Here is a 20,277-nt window from a genome sequence, read left to right on the forward strand (position 1 = left end):
GATCTGTGTTTAACAGAAGGCGGCAGAGAAGGCGGACGGAGGAGCGGTGGGCCCCGATGGAGAGGTGAGCCATTGACCCCAAGAGCCAAGTAGCAGCATCTGATGCTCATTCAGATGATGCTCATCTGATGCTCATTTAGACCTCACAGCAACATAATCGTCCCTCGAGAGTATAAACCCGATCAGACGCGCCCTCGCTCAGACACAGAACCGCTGCTTCAACACGGAACGATCTCCCACACACGCACAGACACACAGACACGACACTACGCCGCCAGTCTCGGACGATTGAAGCCTCTGATTAAAACTTGTACAGCATGAGCAGCTGTCGCGGAATGAGTGCGTTCTACTTGGCGCGGCGGTAGGCACCACTTTTTTATTGATTGGATTCTGGCTTAGCAATCATTGGAAGGATTTGATAAACCATTTTGGGTCTTAATTGATTGTTCACGCTTACGGTGGCTTTCAGACTGCATCCATTATTTTCGTCTCCCCCCTCCTCTTTTCCGAACATAGATGGACTCGTCCATCTGAATAACTGCCAAATCGCTCTTCGTGGTGCTAACGTTAAAAAAACCGCCACTTTTTTCAAATTTTCTTGCTGTGGTTTTCACACCTGATGATGATTGCTTGTGTTGCAGTCGAAACGTCCGGAGAATTTTATTATTATATATTTTTATTATTTTATTGTTTCCCTTCTACGTTACTTTACCGAGAGAACCAAGAATATGAATCCCTACAGTCACGAAAGCTTTAAATCAAAATGTAACGTTCCATCTCAAGGAATTTCCAAGTTAAAAATGTTGATGGTTAAAAAAAGATATATTCGATATTGTTGCAAGCATACAAGACGATGCTGACCTTGTGCTGCTGCTGCTGTCGCTGTGTTTGTGGCTGCGTCACAGCCGCTGGATGAGAGCAGCCAGATGAGCGAGCTGCCGGTGCGCGTGATCCACGTGGAATCGGGGCGGATCCTGTCGGGAGAGGACGCCCCCCGGGCCAATCAGCTGGACGCCTGGCTCGAGATGAACCCAGGGTAACTTTTGTTGGCAGGGCCCATGACACACGACTCACACAGAGAAATCTCGGCATCCGAATCAAGAGCCATGTCCTCTTGCTCCTAAGGTCAATTAGGCATTGGTGCTTATCTCCAGTTCACAGTCCTGCAGAGCCAGTTGTGTCCAAAGCCTCCGTCTTTATTTCCGAACTGCAACTACTTTTTTACAAAACTTGCATTTGGCTGTAGTTGGTATACTACTCTAAACACATATTGATTCTAAATGTGGAGGGAAAAAAACGGAGGACCCGGAGAAAACTCCACAAGACCACCGGGAGGACATGAAACCCCAAATATATAGGTATCAAGGTCGGGAACGAACCAACGACCTCCTGTATACCAGACGAGGTAGTTCCTTCTCATAGCCACCGTGGCGCCCCAAACAGAAAACAACCCAAACAGGTTTGCTTTGCCACGCGGAATCGCGACGTGCTTCCGTGTGTTGCAGATACGAGGTGGCGCTGCGATCCGACAGCGAGGAGAGCGGCTCAGAAGACGAGGAAGAGGTATGTGCGCAAATCACACAGCCAGATAATTGCGTCAGGAGTTGCGGAGTGGTGCATCGCTTTTGATGGTGCCTCCTTCGTATTTGTGAATCAGGCATTGAGTCTCTCGATGATCTTGTGGTCTCTTTAGGATGACCCCAGTCGCCGCACTCTGCCGTGGAGTTTTCTATTTGCGCATCGAGTGTCCGCATCTGCTGCCATGGCTTGTAGGGTTGATGAACACAGTCACACGAGTTAACTGTGCTGCTGAGAGTCGCCCAGCAACAGTGGACGAGAGAGGTTTTCGCTGCCTGAATTTAAAATTAAATTTTCCCACTTTATTTGGTGTGTTGCTGAAGTCACCCTCCTGGTCCCCCTAGACATTCCCACTTTTAATGGAATTAGAAGTGGGAATGTAACACCACGGTGGAGAAAAAGAGCTTCACAGCTCATCGGATTACTCCAGTGAGTGCCAGCTGTGATACACACCGATTGTGTCTCTGGACCAACCGTTTGCTGTAGACCAAGGCGGCTTGCGTAGCTGTAGACCCAGGCGGCTTGCGTAGCAGCAGGCACGCTGCAGCAGCACGCACGTCAACATCAGCAGCAACAGATTTTGAGACGGTAGCAGCAGTCGGGTTCGTGAAGCCTCATCTGGCATCAGATTCACCTGATCTAGCAACAGATTCACCTGACCTGGCATCAGATTCACCTGATTTGGTATCAGATTCACCTGATCTGGCATCAGATTCACCTGATCTGGCATCAAATTCACCTGATCTGGCACCGTATATTTTTTTCTCCGAGTCCTCCGTTTTTTGCCCTCCATATTTAGAAACATACATTTAAACTATTTGGCTGTTATACATTTTCAAAATGATAAGCCATGTAGTTGAGCTATCATTTGTAGCCAGGTCGCTCCTGAAAAAGAGCTACAAAGCTAAGTGGGCTTTCTCTGGTAAAATAAAAAATAGTTTAGTTTATCTGCATCAGACTTCTTCAGGCCTACTGGTTCTTGGTGGGGTGGTCGACAGAGGCTGGGTGGAAGGACGGCGACTTAAGTAACAAATGTTGTAACGTTCTCAGCCGCCCTCCTGGACATCTGTGAAAGAGAGCTTTATAGCTCATCGGATTCCTCCAGTATAAATAAATCTTCTGATTTTAGTAATAGGTTTTACCCTTTTAACTGGCACAAAAAACTGACACCTTTATTCAAGGCATCATGTCTGCAATAACCACAACACAGGCAGTCAAAATGCAACCAAAAAGACAACTCTGATAATAATATGCACTGTCCTTGAATTTGATTGGTCCACACCCGAGACGGCTTTCTTTAGATCAAGCTGTGATGGCTGAATGAAGTAGAAATAAACCATTTGGGGAATAGAGGTATCACGACCTTCTCAATCGAACCTTCACCCTGCTCAGGATGATGAGGAGGAGGACGACAAAGAGGACGAGGTGCCCCACCAGCCGCCATCTTCCACCGAGGAACGCAAGAAAATCACGAACCCCGACGAGGTTCCGGAGCACGTGGCCAAGGACATTATTTTGTGAGAATCCTCGCATTGCTCCCACTTTGGGATTTCCCTCCCATCTTCTCTTTTCCCCACGAGCTCTTCTTCCTCTGGAGGTCACCCACTTACGCAGAACAGTAGTGCACACACAAACAACCTCTCGCCTCTACGGCATGCAGTCATTCACCAACGCACTACTTACTGCACACTATAGCGGCCTATTCCCACCACATGCGACATGCCACAGTGCTCCCACAGCACATTAACACGACGCGACTCCTTCACGCACGTGCTCACTCCCAACCATGGCAACAGCAGCAGCAGGATCACTGGCAGCAGGCGTACGCCACACTGCACAGATGGGCGAATGTAGACGCAGTTTGCAACAGGGGTTGCGGCTGAGCAGAGGCACGCCCTCTTCTCCCCCTCCGCCTCCCTGTCCAACACTCGCCACCCCCCACGCTACAGATTCCCCACTCCTGATCAGGCCTACCGCTCTTACCCCAACTCGGCCCTTGGCCGCCAGTAGCACAAACAAAAGTCAACTCTGTTCCTGACAACTCCAATTTTAACCCCCTCCACCGCCAGCGATTTCTCCATACATTGAGAGCATAAGAACGTCTGGCTGAAGAAGAGAGGAGCTACCTGCCTGAATAGGCCTAGACAGCGGTGTTGAAAGAGGTCCTCTATTTTGAGGGACGAGGTCCTTCCTCTGTGTGTATACCGCGATATTTTCTGGTATGCGTCGGGATTTAAATGTTTCGCGTTGTCGTCTGTCCGTCCGCCACTAGGAGCGCCAAGCAGGACGTGGATGATGAGTACAAGATCAAGGAAGGCATGGACCTGATCGGCTCCTCCTCCTACTACGCCATGGCTCACGCCATCACCGAGTCCGTGGATCGCCAGTCGTCGCTCATGATCAACGGCTCCCTCAAGATGTACCAGGTGAGCCCTGTCCCACGTGCAACCGCCTGCCGCACTCATGGGGTGTCGGATGCAGGGGCCCGGTGTGTATGCGCATCTACACACGTGCACGCGCGCATGCGTCACACGTGTGATGCGTGTTCACTCGGCGCATTGTGGGGCGGCAGGTTGGCGGCGCCGTGGTGACACTTGTGCCACACAGAACAAGAAGGTGCCTGGGTTCGATTTCCAACTCGGGCGTCTTTCTGTGTGGAGTTTGTATGTTCTCTCACCTGTTGTGCATGGATTTCCTCCGAGTTTTTTGGTTTACTCCTATAGCGAAAAACATTGTCATTGTTGTTGATTAAATATCCCAATGTAGCAGCAGGACCCTTTTGTAAAATAGTCTTTGGACTCAGTGTGGCTTTCCTGGATAAGTAACTAAATATATATAAATTTTGATTTAAAGCTTTCGTGACTGCAGGGATTCATATTCTTGGTTCTTTCGGTAAAGTCACGTAGAAGGGAAACAATAAAATAATAAAAATATAAAACAATAAAATTCTCACGACGTTTCGACTGCAACACACCTGATGATGATTGCTTGTGTTGCAGTCGAAACGTCGTGAGAATTTTATTGTTTTATATTTTTATTATTTTATTGTTTCCCTTCTACGTGACCTTACCGAAAGAACCAATAATATAAATACATATACATACGATGACGTGAATCTGGTGTGCTGTGCAGTGTGAGATTTGTTATCTCTGTATAGCGCCACCACGTGTCCAAACACCGTAACGTTTTGCAAAGCGCCCAGTGTCCACGCGGCAAATCGCAGCAGAACAAACTATTTCGCGAGCCCTGTGTTTTTACACTGGAACGCTGAGCCTGTGCCGTGTGATGCCGATTGACAGGTGCAAGGCCTCGAGTGGATGGTGTCGCTCTACAACAACAACCTCAACGGCATTCTGGCGGACGAGATGGGGCTCGGCAAGACCATCCAGACCATCGGGCTCATCACCTACCTCATGGAGAACAAGCGTCTCAACGGGCCCTACCTCATCATCGTGCCGCTCTCGTCAGTCACCTCCTTATCCTCCGCACTTCTGTTAGGAAGCCGCTCGAGCTCGGCACTTTTAAATCTGGATTGAAAACTAATTTCTTCAAAACTGATTTTTGTGTTTCGTTCGTTGTCCTTCCCCCACACCTCAGATGAGCACGGTTGTGTACATATGGTGCAAAATAATATCGATATACAAACATCCTATAGCTACTACCGTGGTTGATTATTTACATCCATGTTGAGGACTTGATTCTTCCAGACTGTTTTGTCTCATCCACACTGTTCAGCCTTCACCACACTGTAGGTCACAACAACACACCTCCGATTAGCACGGTCTGCACCTCCGATTAGCACGGTTGACTCCGTTTAGGTGCGAAAAAAGTTCAACATACATTCATACCATCATTCACTCACCCGCCTGTTCACCGAATCACGCACCCACCAAACCACCCACTTACCTACCAAACCACACGTTCACTTGCTGTTATCTGTTACAACTCTGATAGTGTTGCTGGCCGCTTGATGTGTTGGGCCTTTGGGGACTTGCGCCCAACAACTGTTGAAGAGACAGTAATTTTGCTGAAGATTGTAATGACGATCCCTGAATGGTGAATGTCCTTGATTATGCGGGAGCTGCATTCATGTAACGGTCAGCACAGTGGACTTGCCAGTGGTCGCCGGTTCGATACGATCTCCTGGCGCAGCGGTTGAAACAGCGGTGCAAGTTTCTCAAATCCCCACTGCCACTGCCTCTCTCTACCCAGCAGTAGGATGAATGGGTACAACCACGGTCGCGTGCGATGGGGGTAAAGTTTAAGTCCTCCCACATCTTCCAACGCGTCTCATCAGTGTGGGAGAATAGACCCAATCTCACTCTGGAGTAAAGGCCCTGAGTTAAACGAGTGTCAACTTCGCGTAACGGTCACTCGGTACCGGGCCGGCGGTAGCTGCGCTGCTGCACGTGGGTTCCTGTAATCCAGCACTGGAGGCAGCAGCTGCGAGGGTTGCTGGATCACCGCACAGATGTTGCGAAACTCCCTTCCCGTTGGTGTTGAGTTGTTGTACCCCAACTTGCCAGGAGAAGGCAGTACAGCGAAAAGGTGGACTCCATCTGTTCCGCCTGTATGGAATAGAGTGTTTCCCCCTCGCACGCGTGGGTGTTCTACAGGTGATGCGCTTTTCTCCCACGTGTAATCACTCCCTCGTTGGGCGATAGCATGTTGACATTTAGAGGCCCGCAGAGCTCGAACATTTGTTGGTATTGGCTAATCGCGTGGCTGCCTTCCCGCTTGTCCGCGGTTCATCGTTGCACCTCTGAGTTATCCTCTTTTCGAGAGCGAGCAGCGGTGGCGCAACATTATGAGGTGACATGGTAATACGCCGCACGAGCCTTGAACCCCTCGGTGACCCTGGATCTTTTCTACCCACAGGACCTTGTCCAACTGGGTGATTGAGTTTGACAAATGGGCACCCTCCGTGGTGAAGATCTCCTACAAGGTAAATGTATGGGGGGGCTGCGTTTGTGAATCTGTCTGTGTGGAACTGCAAGTGCCTGGCTAGAGTGGTAGGCTCCGTACTGGACTACTGACTTCACCGATTGTTGTAACGTTCTTACCCCGTTCCCCTCCTGGACATCTGTGAAAAAAAGCTTTATAGCTCATCGGGTTTCCTCCAGTTTAAATAAATATTCTGATTCTGAATGTCGGCCAGCGAAACGTGTCCACTACATTGTGGCGCTGTCATGTGACGTGTGTGACGTTTGCTCAGTGGTCGCGTTGATATTTGAGACCTGTCAGAATCCTTGACTATCCCCTTGTGATGGGTTTTCCCCGTGATTGATGGAGAGTATTGGGTGTGAATGTTGGGTGTGATATTGGAGGTCCAGCAGTGGAAGGTCCTCCCCATGCACGTGCTCCCAGAGACATAGGGGCAGCAGCAGACATCGATGATTATATCAACTTATGAGGACGAAACTGGTTCAGAGTTGTCTCAGTTTCACCGCTGCCTTCCCGTTGTGAGCCTTTAGACTGTGCTCCACAACAAAAAAAACCTTGCTCTTGGCTGCTGTGCGTGCGTGGTGTGTATGAGTGTTTGCTTGTGTGTGATATGTGTGTATTTGCATTGAGTGTTGAAAAATCGGCAGGATTTGGTGTACTTTTGCAATTTTTACTTCAGTACGTTATTTATTAATATTAATTAATTACTTTTTCCTGACTTGCTTACCTTTCCTATGCTCTGCACTCCCATCGTGTTTTTGTATTGTTATAACCTTCTGACCTTCCCCCTACTGGATATCTGTGAAAAAGAGCTTTATAGCTCATCGTATTTCTCCAGGATAAAATAAAGGTCCTGATTCTGTATGTGCATAGTGTGTGTGTGGGGAGCAGTAATGTAGCATTTAGTACACTGCGCTACGAACCTGGTGAACCGGGTTCGATTCCCCCTCGCAGCCATCACCAGTGACAATTATCTGAACTAGTCCTGGGCCTCTCCTAGGTCGACTCAGCCTCAAATAAGTACCTGGTGCAGTGTGTAAATATCGCCATTGGGTAGAAAAAGATGGCCGGGCATGGTGCTGGCCACCCCCCCACTCCCTCGTGTTCCGTGCCGGTCTTAATAGGTGCTCGCTTAACAGTGTGCGTGTGTGCATTTATGTGCGTAATGGGCGTGTGTGTGTGCGCAATGTGTGTGCGTGTGTGCCTGCAAGTGCGTAATGGGCGTGCGTGTGTGTGTGCGGCACCTGTGGCGTTTGCCAGGGCTCCCCGGCTGCTCGACGTGCTTTCATGGTGCAGCTGCGTAGCGGGAAGTTCAATGTTCTTCTCACGACTTACGAGTACATCATCAAGGACAAACACGTGCTGGCCAAGGTACCCTGGCTCCGGCCAGACTCTTCCACCCTGGCTGACAGTCTTGCTCGTGATTCTAACGATGATCGTGATTTTATTTTACTAGAGCCACGCCCCGCCTTCGCGTCCAGGCGGCTTCACGTGCGATAAGAGACTTGCATCACGTATTGTCTCAACACGTTTCAACGGTCACTCCCTGTGGCAGCTGTCCCTCTTGTGGCACCAGGTGATTTAGCACCCGTCCTGCGAGCGGGCATGAGGCTCCCAGGAGGTGGGCGACGATTACAATGTTGTCTCGCCTAGGGGACCCCACCCCCGCCCAAGTGGCAGCTGTCTCCGTGGGGCACAAGGTGATCAGACATCGACCTGTGAGCAGGCTTAATTTCAGTTGAGTAATTAGTTGAGTTTTCGAATGTAGCAAATCTGGATCGTGACACCCGCCACACAATGGCCTACTCTTTTCAAGTGACGTCACTGGATCTTTAACGTCCACTGCGAGCAAAGTGGACGTCGCCAGGCATTTTATGGTGACTATACACCACAGTACTAACCAGGATGGACTGCCGGATTCCAACCGGGAATCTCTGCAACAAGCCAAAAATGCGCTACCGATAGGCTATGTCACTGCCTGTTGCCGAATCTTCATTAAATTTGCTCAATTGAAAGTGGTTTACGCTGCGCCCTATGGGTCACAATGCGCCCTATGGGTCACAATGCGCCCTATGGGTCACAATGCGCCATACAGTTTGCAATGCACCCTACGGTTCGCAATGAGCCCTACTGTTCGCAAGGCGCCATACGGTTCGCAAGGCGCCCTGCGCTTCGCAACGCGCCCCTACGGTTCGCAATGCTCTCTAGGGCTTGCAATGTGCCCTACGGTTCGCAATGTGCCCTGCGGTTCGCAAGGCGCCCTGCGGTTTGCAAGGCGCCCTGCGGTTCGCAACGTGCCCTACAGTTTAAAGGCACTCTCGGATTTGTAATGAGACCTATGCTTTGGTAAGTCTCCGTAATCACAACCTGGGCTTTCCTTGGGTTTTCTGCTTGGTGAGTGCGTAATGACGCCGCGGGTCGTACGGATTCGATTGAGTCACGTGCTAACGGGTACCGGGATGCATACGCCGGTGGTTTCTGGTGTCGATTTGCGATCTGCAAAAGCGTCCCAAGTTTCTCCGTGAATGCTCTTTGCGTGTGCAGGGAAACCCAGCGCAAAGCTAACCGCCTGGGGGACTCTATCTGTGTGCAGATCCGATGGAAATACATGATCGTGGACGAGGGACATCGCATGAAAAACCACCACTGCAAGCTCACCCAGGTGAGTCCTCGAGTTGATTTTATTTCAACCAAGGTGAGAACTCAAAGTAGACCAAAGGACGAGACTCATTTGCAAGAGTGACCTGGGTCACCAAAATTAAAAGAGTAGCAAAGTGCTACAATGATGCAGAGAGTTAATCGAAGCATGAAAAATAAGCGTGGTACAGAAGGAATTCAACGTGAATGGCGAGATAAATTATAATTTGCCCTAAACGAAAATAGGGCTTGAGCTGAAAAACCAGGCTCCAGTCTACAGTATAGACTGCCAGTACACTCACCCAGCTTAATAACCAGGCTACAGTCTATATTATAGACTGCCAGTACACTCACCAAACTTAATTTCTAGGCTACAGTCTACATTATAGACTGCCAGTACACTCACCCAGCTTAATAACCATTGCTACAGTTTACATTATAGGCTGCCAGTACACTCACCCAGCTTAATAACCATTGTTACAGTCTACATTATAGACTGCCAGTCCACTCACCAAACTTAATAACCAGGCTACAGTCTATATTATAGACTGCCAGTACACTCACTCAGACTTAGAACCAGGCTACAATCTACATTAGTGTTTTTTTATTTAGTTTGTATTCACTTTATTTAAATTTCTATCTACGTGACTTTACCGAAAGAACCAAAGAATATGTCATATATGTGTGCGTGCGTATCGAAGTTACGAAGCCTTTCAATATCATCTTTGGAGGGCCTGGTGGATTTTGGTGATATTGTCCTGAGAATCAGCAGTGCGGGCCGTGCCGAATCATATGACCTGTGGTCCGCAGCGGGGGTTACAGTGCCGACTCTTCTTCACCTTCCTTCGACGAAGTATGGGTGACCGCACCTTCCGTTACGCCTTTCCGGCCGCCTCCCCTAGGTGCTCAACTCGCACTACATCGCGCCGCGCCGCCTGCTGCTCACCGGCACGCCGCTGCAGAACAAGCTGCCCGAGCTGTGGGCCTTGCTCAACTTCCTGCTGCCTACCATCTTCAAGAGTTGCAGCACCTTCGAGCAGTGGTTCAACGCGCCCTTCGCCATGACCGGAGAGAAGGTACGCCCGTCACAGGATCGGTTGCCGCCGCAAGCCGGAAGGAGGGACGGAGCGCGAGCCCCTCGGGCCACTGCGGCATCATCTCCTTCCGAGGGCACGAGCGGAATTCGCTGGTGCCCAGCCATTGCCGCCGTTCACAACGTAGACCGCGGGTTTACTACCCCGCTGCTCAACTACGATCCACTGCAAAGGGGAAGCGTTCGTCAGGAGAACTGGCGCTGTGAACGTGCCGCGCGTGCCTGTAATCTCGCGCTGTAGAGGCAGCGGCGAGGGTTGGTGGATCGCACGTGGATGTTGCGCATCGAGAAGAAGCCATACCATGGCGCAATAGGAGAAGGCGATACAGCCCGAATGTGGGACCCCAGCTGTTCCGTCTGTATGGGATAGAGTGTTGTCCCCCTTCACACACGTGGGATTTCTCCAGGTGCTTGGGGTCCCTCCCACATGTATGCAATCATTAATTTGTCAATAATAGCTTAACATACATATAGAACCGCAGAGCTTTGCCAATTGTTTGTAGTGCTGGCTCACCTCGCTGCTGCCTCCCCGCAGGAATGTAAAATTATCTCCAGGAACATAAAATTACACTCAGGAAATGCAATGAGCGCAATGTCCATTTACTTGTTATAGCTCAGTGAAGTCTCAATTTTATTCAGCACCGTTCACACAATGCCTCACAGTGCTTGACATAAAATAATTCAAACCTGAACAAACCGTTAACAAATAAAACTGAATAACCCTAAAAAGAATAAAACAATGTAAAAGGCACTGGACCTACACAGATGAGTGGTTCACAAAAATGTTTTATAATGGGGACCTAAAAGGCTCAAGCGACTGAGAGTCCCGAACGTTCTGGGGACGAGAAGAAAGAGGCTGCGCCTGGCTGCTGCTGAAGGCTGTGTCGCCCCCTGATCCCCGATTTGGCCTAGGCACGCGCAGGTGTGCCTTGACCAAAGTTGCATAATTGAGCCTCGCGCACAGCTGCTTCACTGAGCTCGGCCGTGCGTGCGTGCGTGTGTGTGTTGGTGGGTGCGTGCGTGCATGTTCAGGTCGACCTGAACGAGGAGGAGACCATCCTCATCATCCGCCGATTGCACAAGGTGCTTCGCCCCTTCCTGCTGCGCCGCCTTAAGAAGGAGGTGGAGGCGCAGCTGCCTGAGAAGGTAACCGAGATGGCGTCGACCCCACGGGAGTCCCGATGGCTCGTGGCTCTTGACGAAGAAAGGCGGCCGGGCATGGTGCTGGCCACACCCACCCCCTCGTGTGCTGTGTTCGGCCTTTGTAGGTGCACGCTAACAGCACTTGCCTGAGCAATCTGTTAAAGGCTATATGAGGGGTCTTTGTATCTTTGTGTGCCCGTGTGACAGGTCGAGTACGTGATCAAGTGCGACATGTCAGCGCTTCAGAAGGTGCTCTACCGCCACATGCAGGCCAAGGGGGTGCTGCTCACTGACGGCTCCGAGAAGGACAAGAAGGTGCTGCTGCTGTTCTACTCACACACGTTGTAGATGTAGTAGAATGTGTGTACACGTGTCGGTACGTGTTTGCTGTGTGTGTGCGGATGAGTGAGTGTACGGCCTTTGTAGGTGCTCGCAAACAGCACTTGCCTCAACACTCTGTTAAGGCTATTTTGGGGATATATGACTTGTCTTGTATTCATGTTATTGTGTATTGGCTATGTGTTTCAATCGACTTATTGGTTCATAACTGATTTTTTTGTCAGATCACCTGTATAAATTTCATGTCGTACACCCTCCTCCACCCGACATGACCGTATCAATAACGCTGTTACGTGATGACCAAACGTGCCGCTTGGTGGCTGCCCCAACAGCCCCAGCGGTGGCGTTGCTGGAGAGCGATTCCCCACGTGGTGCACACCGGAGTGCGGACGTGGCGCTCCTACCAACGACCGGCATCGTCAAGCAGTCGCCACGATTGTCAAAGTGTCCTCCAGTCTTTGGCCTTAAATAGACTTGACACAGATATTCTGCTGTGACTGTTCCACCTGAAGACGGAAGCTTGTGTTGCCTCCGAAACGTCGTGATTTAATTGTTTTCTTTTCTTTTACTTACGTGACTTTACCGAATAAAACCAAAGAGTTGGTGGTGCGTTGTCATGAACGTGCACCCATAGGATTGCCTTTGTCCGGTAAAGGAAGGTTTACGACACATATGAATCTTAACATTGGTTGAGAAACCCCACGTGTTAAATGGGCGCGTTGGTGTCACGTGTGGACGTGTGTGCAGGGAAAGGGAGGCACCAAGACACTCATGAATACCATCATGCAGCTGCGCAAGATCTGCAACCACGTGTACATGTTCCAGCACATCGAGGTGATGTGTGCGCGGATGTGTGAAACGTTTAATGGCTTCACCGAAGTCAGCTCAAATGATTCAGAGGTTGAAATTCATGCCACGCTGTGTGATTCACATGGTCATTCATGAACAGTGCATGTGATTGCACAATTGCTCTTTAGAGCCTAAATAGTTTAAAGTAAATTTGAATTGAGCATTGAACCTAGCGATGTCCAACATCCGCTTACAGACACCCTGCAGAGCCAGTGGTGGAAATTCCACATTCCAATAGCTGCTTATCCGAAAAACAACCAATGACTTCCCGACAAAATGGTATTCATTTTATCTACCTCGGAGGGAGGGATGATGTCTAGAGTCAACCCCCCCCCCCCGCTCCAGGATTTTAAACTCACAACCGTCAGCTGAGCAGCCGCCTGGCAGTGAAGTGGCGGAGGCTTTGCGTTGCTCGACGCATCTCGGCTGTGATTGAAAGCCCCCCCCCCCACATGCTGCAATGGGAGAATGCTGTGTGCGTTACGGACTATCACAACGGCGCTCGTTGTTGTTGCAGGAGTCATTTTCCGAGCACCTCGGCTTCAGTGGAGGCATCATCCAAGGGTAATCCCGAGCGTGACGCCGGCCCTACGCACCATTCGCTCGTCGTGTCCCTGGGCTGTCGTTGATCTCGTTTGGAGCTTGAGCTCGGGTCGCGGCGGTGGTGGTGGTGGACGTACATTTGTGGGGAACGGTGGCGCAGCGGTTAGCGCGCTGCCCTACTAACCAAACAGCCTGTGGTTCAATTCCAGCTCACGTCCAACACCAGTGACTATTATCTGGACTATTATCTGGACCAGTCGACTTGGTCTCAAATGAGTACCTGGTGCGGTGTGTAAACATCGCCACTCAGGGAGACAAAGGTGGCCGGGCGTGGTGCTGGTCAACCCACACCCTCGTGTGCTATCCCCCAGCCTTCATAAGTTCTGGCTAATAGCACTTGCCCCAACAGTGTTAAGGCTACATGGAGGATCTACGTCTTTGGACGTATATTTTTTATTTCATTTACACACAAAGACTCTGAAATCCTACCGCCGGATTTCTTATATAACTTATTTGCCCAGGACAGCCACGCTAGGGGTGTGTTGGGCTGCGTCGCAACGCTCGAACCGGCGCTCTCGCCACTGTTTCGAGAGTGGACGCTGCAATTGTGAGAGTGAACCCTGCACTTGTGAGAGTGAACCCTGCACTTGTGAGAGTGAACCCTGCACTTGTGAGAGTGAACCCTGCACTTGTGAGAGTGGACGCTGCACTTGTGAGAGTGGACGCTGCACTTGTGAGAGGCGACGCTGCACTTGTGAGAGTGGACGCTGTACTTGTGAGAGTGAACCTTGCACTTGTGAGAGTGAACCCTGCACTTGTGAGAGTGAACTCTGCACTTGTGAGAGTGAACCCTGCACTTGTGAGAGTGAACTCTGCACTTGTGAGAGTGAACCCTGCACTTGTGAGAGTGTACGCTGCACTTGTGAGAGTGGACGCTGTACTTGTGAGAGTGAACCTTGCACTTGTGAGAGTGAACCCTGCACTTGTGAGAGTGGACGCTGCACTTGTGAGAGTGAACCTTGCACTTGTGAGAGTGAACCTTGCACTTGTGAGAGTGAACCCTGCACTTGTGAGAGTGAACCCTGCACTTGTGAGAGTGAACCTTGCACTTGTGAGAGTGAACCCTGCACTTGTGAGAGTGAACCCTGCACTTGTGAGAGTGAACCCTGCACTTGTGAGAGTGAACCTTGCACTTGTGAGAGTGAACCCTGCACTTGTGAGAGTGAACCCTGCACTTGTGAGAGTGAACCCTGCACTTGTGAGAGTGAACCCTGCACTTGTGAGAGTGAACCCTGCACTTGTGCTCGGTTCCCACAGAGCCGAACTCTACCGCGCGTCGGGAAAGTTCGAGGTGCTGGACCGCATCCTGCCCAAGCTGCGAGCCACCAACCACCGCGTGCTGCTCTTCTGCCAGATGACGGCGCTCATGACCATCATGGAGGACTACTTCGCCTTCCGCAGCTTCCGCTACCTCCGGCTGGATGGTACGCTCGCCGGCGCCGCCGATCGCTGCGCCGCTCTCCCCTCTTCTGCTCCTCTGCCCACCGTGTTGCTTTGTTCGTTTCTTGTTTTTTATGTTTATTTTCCGTCGCGTCGTCATGCGTCGAGTGCAGAGCTGCCCCATGCTGTGTGTGGAGCAGAGGTTGCGAAAAGAGGTACCGCTGTGATATCTGCTTCTGTGGGCCGTTCTCCATGATGGGTTGCTGCACTGCTTTGCAAGTGATAACTATGCTTTGTATTTGATTCTGAATTAGTTTTATTTTTTCAGTTAGATCTAGGTATAATGTCAGTTTTTAACTATAACCCTTTACCAGCTGACGAAGCGAATCAAATAAAGTTGTCACATCATGGACAAATATGACAATTGGTTTGGGTTCTCAGCAAAACTGGAGGAATGTAGAACATTTTGACAATTCTTATTTTACATGAAGTTTCGCTGGAGACTCCAACAGCATCATCAACAAAAGCTCAGCAATTGCGAGGACAAATCTGAGAAGGACAAGATTGGCCGTGAAAGCCCTACATATAAAATAAAAAAATACTTGTTTTACTTTAACGTTTTCTTAGCGCCATTCATTCAAATCACATCTCTCTCAACACTCAGCTGGAGAAATGTGTAATGCACTGCAGTTTCCTCCAGAGGCGCTGGGGGACACAGCAGACGAATCGGGGAAGGCCACCAGAACTGGCACCACCAAAAGCCTATGTTGGGATGTTTGCCCAACTCCACGAATGAGTGTGTGAGGAAACTGACGCGTGCGAGGGCGATGTGGGGGGGGGCTGGAGGTCACGCTCGATCCCCGTACAGAACGTGCCATTCGGGGCACCGCCGGCACCGCCGGCACCGCCTCTGACTTTGCTTTGTTCTACGCCGGGCTTGGCTCAGTTCTTAAAAAAAACAATGTTTGCCATTCCCCTGGGAAGTCTTGCCGAGCAGCTCGATCCAGGTTGAGTGGTCTCTAGCCCTGTTCGGGATGCCCGCGACCGATCGCGTTCACAGGGACACCGCGAAGCCTCTGAAGTGTTTTACGTCGAGGTGTCACCGGCAGGAGGTGGCGGTTAGTGGGATGCTGGGCTACGTCATCCCATCATTCCACCCGAATGGATCGCCAAGGAAGGGGATGCAAGTAAACTAAGGACGACTTGAAACAAATAACGTTTCATCAATTGATGATTGATCCTGATCGCCCCCAATCGGCCCAGCAGGTCGTTGGTTCTCAGACCTTCTGGCCATGTAGGTGGCTACTGAATCGAGTTGCGGCGTTACCGTGCAGGAACTACAAAAGCGGATGAGCGGGGAGACCTCCTCAAGATGTTCAACGAGCCCGACTCACCCTACTTCATCTTCCTGCTGAGCACCCGCGCCGGAGGCCTCGGACTCAACCTCCAGGCCGCCGACACCGTTGTCATCTTTGACTCGGACTGGAACCCCCACCAGGTACCCCTCATACTGTCGCAAACCACAACCCAGTGACGAGTCTGCGCTTTTCACGGTTTCGCGTAAACCGCTTCTGATTTACACGCTGCGGTGATGTAGCGGAATGGAGCGCGCACCGACTGTAAACGGAAGTTGGGGGGTGGAGACACGAGGCCAGGGGGTAAGCGCGTCTGCCGCTCGTGTAGTTTCGCGGTTCAAACCCAACCGTGCTAATCAGAGGTGTGGGGAAGGACAACAAACGAAACACAAAATGAATACTGCTTTTTTTGGGTCGAGTCGTCTAAGTATAACTCTCCTCCACCCGACAGCCAACCAATTCACATCGTCACTTGGGCAAGTGTGCCAATTGATTTGGTTTATATCGAGGACCCTGAGGTTGGACAGTTATTGGTAGCGCTGGCTAAATCCGCGTGGCTGCTGGCCTTCCAGCTTGTTTGTGTGATTCCTCCTGCTGCGTCTCTGAGTCATTCTCTGTCTTTGAGAGCGAGGTGGAGCTTGTGCCCGTGTCGTCTTAAGATCTAACATAATTTTTCATAAAATGGCGGGGGGGGGGGAGAATTTTTTAACACCACAAAAAACGCTTGAGAGTGCCAACCGCTCCAGGAAACTCGCGCACATCACGACCCCTTCATTGCCCTTCCTCTCTGCCCGCCCCCTCGGCTGCACCACCCAGGACCTGCAGGCGCAGGATCGCGCCCACCGCATCGGCCAGCAGAACGAGGTGCGCGTGCTGCGGCTCTGCACCGTCAACAGCGTGGAGGAGAAGATCCTGGCGGCCGCCAAGTACAAGCTCAACGTGGACCAGAAGGTCATCCAGGCCGGGATGTTCGACCAGAAGTCGTCGAGCCACGAGCGGCGCATCTTCCTGCAGGCTATCCTGGAGCACGAGGAGCAGGACGAGGTGTGCCTGCCCCCCCGGCAGCAGATTTTTATTCATAATTTTTACACCACCCTGTTACCTACAGCCTAACCGGGTAGTGTTAAACTACCACCTTGGAAATATAACATTTGCAAAGGTGTCCGTTGCTTGGCGTTCATTGACACACACATAGCAAACACGTAATTACACCTATGCAAACACACACACTCACTCATCATATACACTCACCCACAAAAGACAAAGATCCCCCACATAGATTGTAACAGACTGTTGGGGCAAGTGCTATTAGCTGGCACCTACGAAGGCTAGTAGGGCACACGAGGGGATGGGTGACCAGTATCACGCCCGTTTGCCTTTATCTCCCTAATTGCCATGTTTACACACCGTACCAGGTACTCATTTTGAGACTGAGTCGACCGAGCGGATGCCCAGGACCGGTTCAGATAATTGGCACTGGTGTTGGCCGTAAGTGGGAATCGAACTCGGGTCGCCAGGATCGTAGCGCAGCACGCTGACTGCTACACTACTGCTCCCCAAAACTCACGTACACTCACTCGCCCACACAAATGCACTCGCGCGCGTGCACACACACATAGAAAACACGTCTTTAACTTGTGCAGTGCACGTTTGTACAGTGAGTATCGTACCCAGTAAAACACATCGCGCCTCCGACTGCAAAACTACTGTGGGCTGGGTCTGTGAAACAGTGATGCCTTTTCGTGATTATCGCCGTGCGCTATGGGAACGTAAGCGTGAATGCTCGCGACTTGATTCGTTTGCCGATGCTCGTATAATCCACAAGGTGGCGGCAGCAGCAGGAGCAGAGCTGTGAGGCGATGAAGCCGTGTGGGCTGTAGCCGCCGGGTCACGAGGTGTGGCGGTGGTTCCGCTTAACTTCGTCCCCCTCCTCCCTCCCTCTCGTTGCATCCGCAGGATGAGGACGAGGTGCCCGACGATGAGACGGTGAACCAGATGATCGCCCGCAACGAGGATGAGTTCGATCTTTTCATGGTACGGAAACCATATTGTGACTTGTGTGGTGATCTTAAAGGGCGTTTATATTCGATTCATCGTTGATTATTTGGTGAGGCCACTTCGTAATTACCTGGCCAAATCCATGTTGTTAAGAACCCTTAACCACAGGACGCAAGCCAAACAAATATGCTTGTATTATGCATTGTGTTTAACAATGCTCCAATTATGATTTCCTATAACATCGACACAAGCCCTGCATGTCACATTATATATGCGTTCACTCTTCCCCCTGGCCATTGGGCTAATGGAGACCCCATAGCAATTGCCCCTGACCATCGTGCTCACACGGTCCACCCCATCACAGCTGTTGACGCTTCATCATAGCTACATCACACAACCATAGCCACATCACTCCATAGTAGCTCCGTCACTCAATTATAGCTACGTCACTCAATCACAGCTACGTCACTCAAACATGGCCACGTCAGTAAATCATAGCCACGTCACTCAATCATTCCTACGTCACTCAATCAGAGCCACGTCACTCAATCAGAGCAACGTCACTTAATCAGAGCCATGTCACCCAATCATCGCTACGTCACTCAATCATCGCTACGTCACTCAATCATCGCTACGTCACTCAATCAGAGCCACGTCACTCAATCAGAGCCACGTCACTCAATCAGAGGCACGTCACTCAATCAGAGCCACGTCACTCAATCATAGTCACGTCACTCAATCATCGCTACGTCACTCAATCATCGCTACGTCACTCAATCATCGCTACATCACTCAATCAGAGCTACGTCACTCAATCATCGCCACATCACTCAATCAGAGCCACATCACTCAATCAGAGGCACGTCACTCAATCATCGCTACGTCACTCAATCAGAGCCACGTCACTCAATCATTGCTACGTCACTCAATCAGAGCTACGTCACTCAATCAGAGGCACGTCACTCAATCAGAGCCACGTCACTCAATCAGAGCCACGTCACTCGATCAGAGCCACGTCACTCAATCAGAGCCACGTCACTCAATCAGAGCCACATCACTCAATCAGAGCCACGTCACTCAATCATAGCCACATCACTCAATCAGAGCCACGTCACTCAATCAGAGCCACGTCACTCAATCATCGCTACGTCACTCAATCAGAGCCACGTCACTCAATCAGAGCCACGTCACTCAATCAGAGCCACGTCACTCAATCAGAGCCACGTCACTCAATCAGAGCCACGTCACTCAATCATCGCTACGTCACTCAATCAGAGCCACGTCACTCAATCAGAGCCACGTCACTCAATCAGAGCCACGTCACTCAATCATCGCTACGTCACTCAATCAGAGCCACGTCACTCAATCATCGCTACATCACTCAATCAGAGCCATGTCACTCAATCAGAGGCACGTCACTCAATCAGAGCCTCGTCACTCAATCATCGCCAAGTCACTCAATCATCGCTACGTCACTCAATCAGAGCCACGTCACTCGAGCAGAGCCACGTCACTCGATCAGAGCCACGTCACTCAATCAGAGCCCCGTCACTCAATCAGAGCCACGCCACTCAATCATCGCCACGTCACTCAATCATAGCCACGTCACTCAATCAGAGCCACGTCACACAATCATTGCTACGTCACTCAATCAGAGCCACGTCACTCAATCATCGCTACGTCACTCAATCAGAGCCACGTCACTCAATCATCGCTACGTCACTCAATCAGAGCCACGTCACTCAATCAGAGCCACGTCACTCAATCATAGCCACGTCACTCAATTAGAGCCATGTCACTCAATCAGAGCCACGTCACTCAATCATCGCTACGTCACTCAATCAGAGCCACGTCACTCAATCAGAGCCATGTCACTCAATCACAGCCACGTCACTCAATCAGAGCCACGTCACTCAATCATCGCTACGTCACTCAATCAGAGCCACGTCACTCAATCATCGCCACGTCACTCAATCATCGCTACATCACTCAATCAGAGCCATGTCACTCAATCAGAGGCACGTCACTCAATCAGAGCCTCGTCACTCAATCATCGCCAAGTCACTCAATCATCGCTACGTCACTCAATCAGAGCCACGTCACTCGAGCAGAGCCACGTCACTCGATCAGAGCCACGTCACTCAATCAGAGCCACGTCACTCAATCAGAGCCACGTCACTCAATCATCGCCACGTCACTCAATCATAGCCACGTCACTCAATCAGAGCCACGTCACACAATCATTGCTACGTCACTCAATCAGAGCCACGTCACTCAATCATCGCTACGTCACTCAATCAGAGCCACGTCACTCAATCAGAGCCATGTCACTCAATCAGAGCCACGTCACTCAATCAT

General features: G+C 50.7%; 1 protein-coding gene across 5 annotated transcripts in view; it reads left to right on the forward strand.

Moving 5' to 3' along the window:
- Positions 1–20,277, forward strand: part of LOC116948974 (SWI/SNF-related matrix-associated actin-dependent regulator of chromatin subfamily A member 4-like) — a 66,197-nt gene that overhangs the window by 24,542 nt on the left and 21,378 nt on the right. For 4 of the 5 annotated variants that reach the window (XM_076071944.1, XM_076071946.1, XM_076071943.1 and 1 more), the window contains 18 exons: positions 17–64; positions 906–1,036; positions 1,506–1,563; positions 2,971–3,095; positions 3,851–4,004; positions 4,878–5,041; positions 6,457–6,523; positions 7,783–7,893; positions 9,116–9,184; positions 10,062–10,234; positions 11,260–11,398; positions 11,603–11,710; positions 12,482–12,568; positions 13,101–13,147; positions 14,444–14,610; positions 15,901–16,064; positions 16,738–16,965; positions 17,878–17,955. In XM_076071944.1, the coding sequence (XP_075928059.1) occupies positions 17–64; positions 906–1,036; positions 1,506–1,563; positions 2,971–3,095; positions 3,851–4,004; positions 4,878–5,041; positions 6,457–6,523; positions 7,783–7,893; positions 9,116–9,184; positions 10,062–10,234; positions 11,260–11,398; positions 11,603–11,710; positions 12,482–12,568; positions 13,101–13,147; positions 14,444–14,610; positions 15,901–16,064; positions 16,738–16,965; positions 17,878–17,955 (2,118 nt within the window). Of the gene's footprint in view, positions 1–16; positions 65–905; positions 1,037–1,505; positions 1,564–2,970; positions 3,096–3,850; positions 4,005–4,877; positions 5,042–6,456; positions 6,524–7,782; positions 7,894–9,115; positions 9,185–10,061; positions 10,236–11,259; positions 11,399–11,602; positions 11,711–12,481; positions 12,569–13,100; positions 13,148–14,443; positions 14,611–15,900; positions 16,065–16,737; positions 16,966–17,877; positions 17,956–20,277 lie in introns of all 5 variants that reach the window. The other variant, XM_076071945.1, reaches the window with a different exon arrangement.

This window comes from Petromyzon marinus, chromosome 35 (genome assembly GCF_048934315.1).
Source record: "Petromyzon marinus isolate PM22_M1 ecotype Great Lakes invasive population chromosome 35, UKy_Petmar_22M1.pri1.0, whole genome shotgun sequence".
Classification (NCBI taxonomy): Eukaryota; Metazoa; Chordata; class Hyperoartia; order Petromyzontiformes; family Petromyzontidae; genus Petromyzon; species Petromyzon marinus.